General features: G+C 48.9%; 1 protein-coding gene across 3 annotated transcripts in view; it reads right to left on the minus strand.

Moving 5' to 3' along the window:
- Positions 1–8,047, minus strand: part of MYZAP (myocardial zonula adherens protein) — a 91,916-nt gene extending 83,869 nt beyond the window's left edge. For all 3 annotated transcript variants that reach the window (XM_077747956.1, XM_077747965.1, XM_077747971.1), the window contains exon 1: positions 7,934–8,047. In XM_077747956.1, the coding sequence (XP_077604082.1) occupies positions 7,934–8,008 (75 nt within the window). In that variant the 5' untranslated portion in view covers positions 8,009–8,047. The remainder of the gene's footprint in view (positions 1–7,933) is intronic.
- Positions 8,048–8,309: the final 262 nt, after the last annotated feature.

Below are 8,309 nucleotides of genomic sequence, written 5' to 3' on the forward strand. Positions count from 1 at the left end.
CCAGAACTCTGATATTCCTCAACATACTCCCTGCAGCTCTCACACTGGGCCAAGTGTACCCAGGGGTATACAAAGCCACAGGATAAATAGGAAGTATTTCTCTAAGCCATCAGTTTTACCTGGTGATAGACAATGAACTGACATAAAATGCGCCTGTAAAATGAAACATCTGACTTCAAGCATCCGGCAGTCACAGCAGGTTCCTAAGGCCACACCCAGGCCCCAATGTTAAATGTTTCACCCTTGTCATTGGAGGCGCTTTAAGACACAGACTACACATGGGTTCAGCGCTCCCTCTTAAGTGCTGACCCACTGATGGACTGACGGCACAGACACAGTTTACATCCAGCTTGTAACAGGATCAGATGCCTTCCTAATAAGATGGTCAAATGTGCGGTCATGTGAAAAAGAGAAAGTTGCAGGAAAAAAAATGTTAATAATCCCATTTTGGGTTTTTTTATACACTATTATAATTTGCATAGATTTTGGGGAAAAACGTTTTTAAGGAAATACAACAAACTGGTGGCGGTGCTGGTTGTCTCTGGAAAGTGGGATTTCTTATTGGTTTCCAACTGTTCCAAGTATGCAGAAGTTTTTAAATTAAAAATAATGGTAGCAATAGTAACAATAAAGATTGAGAGAGAACGTATCTGAAAGAGAGAGATCAAGCTTTCCTAGACCTATACGATTGCCTCAGGAGTAGCACAGAGAACAACCCAGAGGTCTAGAAAATACCTCGAATTCCTTAACAGAAGCACTAAGTAATCCCTGAATGTACCCACTAGGTTGACCCGGTAAAGTTCACCTCCTTTTGTTCATTCACTTTCAGGAAATCGCCTCATGGGAAAATGTCCCAATAAGATCAAGGCAGGGTCGCTTATCTCTCAGAGCATTTTATGATGCTGATCTCCCTGAGTTTCTGAGACTCAGATACACAATACCCAGAGCAGCCCAGGCTGGGAAGTACCTGAGAGGCAGGTAGGGTACTTTATTCCCAGGGGCTCCCATAGCAGTTGGCTCAGCCTTGTGTTCTGGGCATTCAGGAAAACTGAATCTTACTTACTGGAAACACCAGATATGGGATTAGCTGTCCCTACAAGCAAGGGAAACCTCCAGTGGACCAAAGGCAGGAAGGTGGATTCCGTGTATTTCATCACTAGGCTACAGTATTTTACACTACTTGCAAAATATTTTTAAGGGCAATGAGGGTACCAAGATAAAAAAGAAACAGCCATGTTCCCAAGAGCTCAGAATCCAAAAACACACTCAAACAAAGTAAATAGGAACACTCAGTGTAACCAAAGTCCTGAGAGGCAGGGTAGCTTGATGGTGAAGGCATGGTAGAACTGCACTTCCTTATATAGCAGTAAGAACAGAAGAAGAACAATAGTCTTTACTGGACATGGGAGTATATTGAAGGCTCCTCAAGGTGACATTTGAGCTAGGTATAGATAAAAAGGACTTGGCAGTTCATTGAGGTTTAGAGAATCCATCATCAGAATAACAACAAACAACTACCAGGTAAGGCATTTGCTCCAGGCTGGCCAAAGGCACAGATGTGCAAAAGTTCTGAGAATGGAAGTGGGCCTACACTAGAGTGAAAGACGAAAACAAACAGGTAGGGGCCAAACTCTAACAAGCTACAAAAGCTTGATGGAGAAGCAAGGTCTCTAGTGGAAGACAATCAGGAGCCACTCAACGCTTTGGAGGAAGGGACTAACACTAAAAATCTGAGTTCAGTGACTCAATAGCAGTTATTGAGTACCTCCCATTATATCCCATGTATTACAACAGGGATGGAGGGGTAAAAACAGGGGGAGAGATTAAGCAAGCTTTGTACTTTAATTGCTTTTCTTATTCTTAAAGTACTTAGCATAGTATCAACACATAGCAGGCACTTGCTCAGTAAATTAAATGTCAGTATGAGTTTCTTTTTAGAATGAACTAAAACACAGTAAGGTGAATATACCTGAAACTCCCCAGAGAGCCTTCCACTTTCTTCACACCAGCCCCTCTGGGAGGGCCATCAAGGGAGGAGCAGATAGTATTCAAGCCTCTTCCACGTGAAAATTCACAACGAAGCCCTTGTCTGCAACTCAGGGCACCTGGGAGCTCAGCAAGTCCTCTGGGGCCTTGTTTCTGATCCCGCCCCACCTTTGTGGAGGCAGAAGGCTGGGTCTCCATCTAGGGGGGAATCTAGGGATCCACATACCATCATACTGTCAGCCTCAACACCTGGGCTCACCAAGAGAAAACTATCCACCTTGAATAAAAAGGGGGGGTGGAGAAGATGACCCAGGGATTGGNAGATGGATTTCCCTAAGGAAATTAGCCAAATGTATTTACATTTCTCTAAGGCCTGGTCCACTCTGTGACTGTGGGCTCCTGCCCAGTCCTACCTAACAACAGCAGGTGTGGTCCCTGTGGTTGTGGCTGGGAGGACACACACCACACTCGGCACAAGCATAAAACCTTTCGGGTATGTGGGTCAGGCTGTGTGGCATAGGGCATGCCCCACGGGGAGCAGGCCTCTTAGCTCTGCTGCGGCCCTGAACTCGGCCCTGAACTCACAGGCCTGATTATCTACATCAGGGTGGGGCAAACCTTTCTGTCAAGGGCCAGATGGTAAATATTTAGGTTTTCCAGACCACTATACAAAACAATCGTATCTCAGAGGCATGCAAAACAAGCCAAGAGGGCCAAATATGGCCGGGGGCGGGGGGCAGTAGCTGATCTACATACTGGAATGCTTTTCGTAGGTGGTATAAAGTGTCCTAGAGCCCCTCCTTCCCGGTCAGGACTGACTCCAGGCAAAATTCATAAAGACAAGGACAGTGGCCGCTCCTCCCTCCTGCCCTCACTGGCTCCCTTCTGGAGAAGCACACAGTGTGCCCAAGAATGCCAAGATGCAGACAGGAAATGCAGGTAAGTGAATGCACACAAATACCAGCATGACCTGGAGGGTTAGGACTTCCTGCTCTGCCCCCACCCCCACCTTGCCCTTTCCAAAGTTGAAGGAAGCTTCCAGAATACTGTCCCGGGAGAGCACTTCCAAGAAAGCTCTAAGGAGACAGCGGTGCTTCAAGAGGTAGTTCCCATCCTTGGCTGCACATTAGAATCACCCGGCGAGCTTCCTGAAAAATACCTGTTATTCTCTACTTTCAAACGTTCTCATTTAAACAGTCTGGTGTGGGGCTCGGCCTTAGAGATTGTAAGCTTCTCAGTGATCCTACATATAACCAGGGTGAACCACTGACTTAACCAACGGAATGAAACTCCACCTCGTCCAACAGGATGAGGCAACAGGAATACTTGGAGGCTTTCCCAGAACTGTCAAACTCTTCACCTGGGCCAGCGCTCACATCCCTCTGTCACCTGCTTCCTGTCCAGGTGAGCCAGAGGGGATGGGCTGGCTTTAGCCCAAGCTTCTCTTCCTAGTTTCCTGTTTGCCAATACAGTGTGAAGTGTGGCTTCCTTAGGACCCTGGTGACACACTCCTCTTTTTATGTACCAATTACACCAGGCCCGGGGAGGAAGGGCCCTGACCCGTCCCCTCAAGTAGTTAATCACAGCGAGCCAATGCAAGCAATGACAGGGTACACAGGCCTCTAGCAGAACACGGAAAAGGAGAGTTCAGGCAGGCTTCCTGGAGGAACTGCCCCTTCATCAGAGAAACACAAAAGAGGTGAGGAACAGCATGCAAAGCTTAGGGAATGGCAAGAAATTTGCAGTATCTGAAAAAAGTGTGGGAGGGGAACAAGAAAGCCAAAGGCCATATCGGAAAGGCCTGGATGCTAACATAAGGAATTTATAGTCATTACTGGCAGGGCCAAGGGGGCTCCTGAAGCAGAGCCATCAGGTGACTGGATTTGGGATTTTAGAAGAGCACTTTAGCCTTAAAGTGTAAGAGTCAGCAGTGTGGCTTAAACCTAGAACCACCCCTCACCTAAAGCAGGGCAGAGGGAAATACCCCGTGTGAAGCTTCTGTGTGCTTGGAGAACACTGCGACTGTTCCAGGCTGGGACAGCTCACAGCGGGAAGCCCTAAGGCCATGTTGCAGGAAATTGCTGGAAGTATTTCAGGTGGAAGCTTTTCAACATGGTCTCTGGGATACAGCTCCTTGAGCTGAATTAGACCATTTTTAAGGCTGTCTGACTTGAAAGGCTTTTCCAAGTGATCAGGAACTCAGCATCCAAGTTTCTTGTTCAGGTGTGGACACTCAGCACAGATGAACTGTGACACAGACCACGTACGCAGCCCTCCCACCGGGCACTGAAGACAAGGAACGGGCCAGAATCCCACTCCATACCCTCGGCAGGACAACCACAGGATCTCTAGCTGGAGGAAATCGACTTTCCTTAAGAGTCTCCAAGACTCAGGGGCCCCTGGGTGGCTCAGTCGGTTAAGCATCCAACTTCGGCTCAGGTCATGATCTCACAGTCTGTGGGTTCGAGCCCCGCGTCGGGCTCTGTGCTGACAGCTCNGGTTCGTCATACCCCCGACACAGGAAGATGGGGAACCAAAGCACAGATGTCATACTTTAGTGGGAGAGGCGTTTGGGCTAAGCCCTGAGGATGCCAGGGTTCCAAAGCTTTGCAAGTTGGCCTGTCAGGGGCTGGCTCCAGGAGGCCCTGGTGAGGAGCCAGCCCGTTTCCTGGGTACAGTGGGGCCCCTACCCAGCCATCCCTGGTGGGCGTTGCAGCTAGCTAACTTCTCCCGGACACCCAAGTCGCCAGATGCCATGTCCTTTCCACAGAACCCATAGAGACAGAAGTTATGCACACAGGTGTTTCTGTGAAAAGGAAGTGAGATAAACACATGTCTGATCCATTCACTGGCCACCTGAGGAAAATTCTTTTGAGCCAGTCACACAGAAATGGGACCCAGGAGAGTGTGCATTAGCTAGGGAGTGATGACTGGCTGGCCAGTTGGGTTGTGACAGAAACAGCCTTTGCCATACAGAAGGAAGTATCAGCAAGAGCACGCTAGGAGACAGTCCTACCCTTGTGGCCTTTTTAGGTTTGCTTCGGTTTTGTTTTCTTTTTATGAGCCACTGAGGGGCCATGATACCAGCAACACCAACCAAGAGTCTCTTCTTATCAAGACAGTGTGGTGCTGGAGGAAACCCTGGACAGATCCAGGCCTCTCATCGCCCGGCTCAAGAGCTTAAGCAAAAGCATTTGGCTGCACAAAGGAACACGTGCCCTCCCCTACAAAGCGCACAACCTGGCCACACAACTGACCTTTCATCTCCAAAGCTCATTTAGTATGATTAACTTCATTTACAAAATTCTCTTCAAAATCAGGAAGCAATGTCCGTATTGGTTTTTACATGTTTCTCCCCCATCTTCTAAGGTCATCCCTCCATCTGTGGTTATTCTCCAGCCAATCTAACTTCCTGTTGTTGCCAGAGATAAATCTATTTTTAGTGCGCAACTGGTTTGAAGGTAGGGTTTGTTTTGTGTGTGTTTTTTAATTTCACAACCCCTGCTGGTTGGCATCCATAAATGCCACTCAGAGCTTTGCTTATCTGCTCACAGAAATTACTCTCCCACCAGTTTTTTTTTTTTTTCCCCCTTGGAGAGATGATTTCAGATAAGAAGGAAGTACAGATTGTGGGTGGCAGCCACTGAACAAGGGATAATCGGTGACAGTCTGGTCTGGCTGCACCGCCCTGGACGGCTGACTCAGAAAACTCCCTGTTCAGTGTCAGCTGTCACCACCGTCACTAGTTTACTTGAATATCTGGACCAACACAGCCTGGTTCCCCTGCAATCCCTAATTTGGTAAGCTCTTTGGACAAAACAGAAATGCTATTTTGATGGCTAGCATGTTCTTGTTTAAGACCATCACTCATCCAACAATAGCCAAGAGCAAAGACAGGATGATACAGAGCTTATTGACAGACTTTAACTTCGGGGACACTTTCCACGATTACTCAGTCTACAATTTTAATTTCAAGACATCCCGTTTCTATCTTTCCGAAAAAATAAGTGTTTTGCCCTAAAGAATATGCAACACGCCATTGTGATACAATCTATGCCACGAGCTGCATTTAAACGAGTGATATTTCCCTCTTTCAGTGTCCCAATGCCGATCGCCCCACAAACTCCTATGCACAAGACTCCTGTGCACCCTCCAGTGTGTCCTGAAGAGGGAGGCCTTCCGCAGATACTTTGGGAAGAGCCCTTCCTGTTAGTTGCACCCAACTTTGTTAACACCAGACCACAATGTAACAACCATCACTTTGTACGATGGTAGTCTGTGACAATGACTGCCTTCACGGGTAGAGGAGACCCCAATGCCTAGCCCTATATCATCCAGAAGGACATCTATAAGTGTTGTTTAAAAAAAAAAAATCAAGCAACAGATCACATCTTCTCACCATGCCCCTCAATACACATACACATAGACAGGAACCGTGGCATTTGCAGATCATGAGCAGAGTTGGAAATCACGGAGGGATTCCTAGAACCCTTAGATATCTTCTTTCCTGAACAAATGTGCCAGTACCCATGCACTCAGAACAGCCCTACGTTGTCTGAGTCAGGTCTCTAACCCGTCTGGCCCTAGTATTTCGGCTGTTTTATTCAAAAGGTAAGGCCTTTCCAATAATCTATCCACTGTGATACTTACAACTAAAGAAAGACTTGAAAGTGAATATTTGAGAAAAACGATCTTCAGAATGGCTACCTAGTAGTAATCACATCTGCAGTCACCCACTCTAGCCGCCCATCTCTGGAAGGGGACTACACTATTTCATGCATTCTGTTCAGGCTCAGGGTTGGCTTTTCAGTGACTTCATTCTTTGTCAATCACAACTGGGTTCCAACTGAGCAAGATTTCCATAGAAAAAAAGGCAAATGCTTGTCTTAGAGTAAGGCTGGGACTGTGACTGGAAACCCACTTGGAAGCGATGGGCATCTTGCTTTGCGAAGCTAGTAACTGGAAAACCAGAGCTCGGTCAGCCCTGGGTGTCTGGTATATGAGTCCCCTCAGAATCTATCACCTGGCCGAGACCCAAGAGTAACACAATGTCTTCCTTCTAGGGCTAAACACATAAGATGACTGCTAGTTACCTGGCTGAGGTATGGAAATGCAGACAGGCTTGTCTAGAGGAATAGAAGATGGGAGTGCTGAAGGGGGTCCTGGCTTGGACTTAAGCATCTGTTTAGCTAAAACTTGGGGAACATGATTAGAGAACTCTCAACCGCTGAAAAGAAGCACTGAATGATAAATATGAATACTATAAAGAACAGATGAACCAAAAAGCCACAGCCCAAGGCCCTGGCCGTGTGCTCTGAGGCACTGATCTTGGAAGTGATACGGAATGGGAAAGATACAAGCTGCAGGTGCCTAGCATCTTCCACAAAGCACCTGGGCAGATGAGGAAAGATGCAATATTTAAATCAGATGAAAGTAGTTTGCATAAGCCCAAGTCCCACACCACTGAGCTCCTGGGTGCCCAGCTGTTGATCTCTATGTTGTAAGGTGAAGCCTACCTTGGCTAAACTCGCTCCAGAATCGGTCACCAGTGGGGACCAGTGACCTTTTCTTTTAATCGCTGTAAGGAAGCAAGTTTGGGTGTTAAAGATACTCATTACCTTCGAGTCTCAAGTAGGAACATCACAGAAATTCTTTCCCTTGCTTTTTAAACTCGTGCCACCAATAAACGTGGCCTGACAGAGGAGGCAGGAAGGAGAGGAAATTTCTGGGAATTCCAGAAAGTCCCCTAAGCCCTACGAGCCTTTGGATGGGCATCCAGAGAAGGGTCAAGGCCGGAGTCGGGACAGGACCGGAGAGGTCTGTCCCGGGGTAGGTCTTTGGGGTCGGGGACCCGCTCCCGCGCGTCCCCAACGCCAGCCCCCGCTACAGCCGGACCGCCGGGTCGGGGAAGCGGGACGGCGGCGACTCCCGCCTCCCAGCTACTCACCCTCCTGCTGGGCGCCCCAGACGCCCTGGCGCCGCCGCCCGAGAGCAGGGTGACGGTGGACGTGGAGCGCAGCATCCCGTAGCGGCGGCCGGCGGCTGGCCGGCAGCTGCGCTCCTCGCGGCGGAATAAGCGCGCGGAGCCCGNCTGCATTTTCTCCCCACGGCGCAGACCCCGCCAGAGTTGAGCGCAGTCCTCCTCTCGGGGCGCTGCGCCCTCAGGGGCGGGCTGGAGCCCCGGAACCCCTGGACGCCCAGGCTCTCGCTGCTGCCTACGGTGTCAAGGTCCACCTCCCTGTTCATCTTCACAATACTCAGCTGCCCGCCGCCACCCCGCCTGCCCCAGGGGTCTTCCCTCCCCATCCCCGGAACCTTCACCC

Source organism: Crocuta crocuta, unplaced genomic scaffold (assembly GCF_008692635.1).
Source record: "Crocuta crocuta isolate KB4526 unplaced genomic scaffold, BGI_CrCroc_1.0 scaffold130, whole genome shotgun sequence".
Lineage (NCBI taxonomy): Eukaryota > Metazoa > Chordata > Mammalia > Carnivora > Hyaenidae > Crocuta > Crocuta crocuta.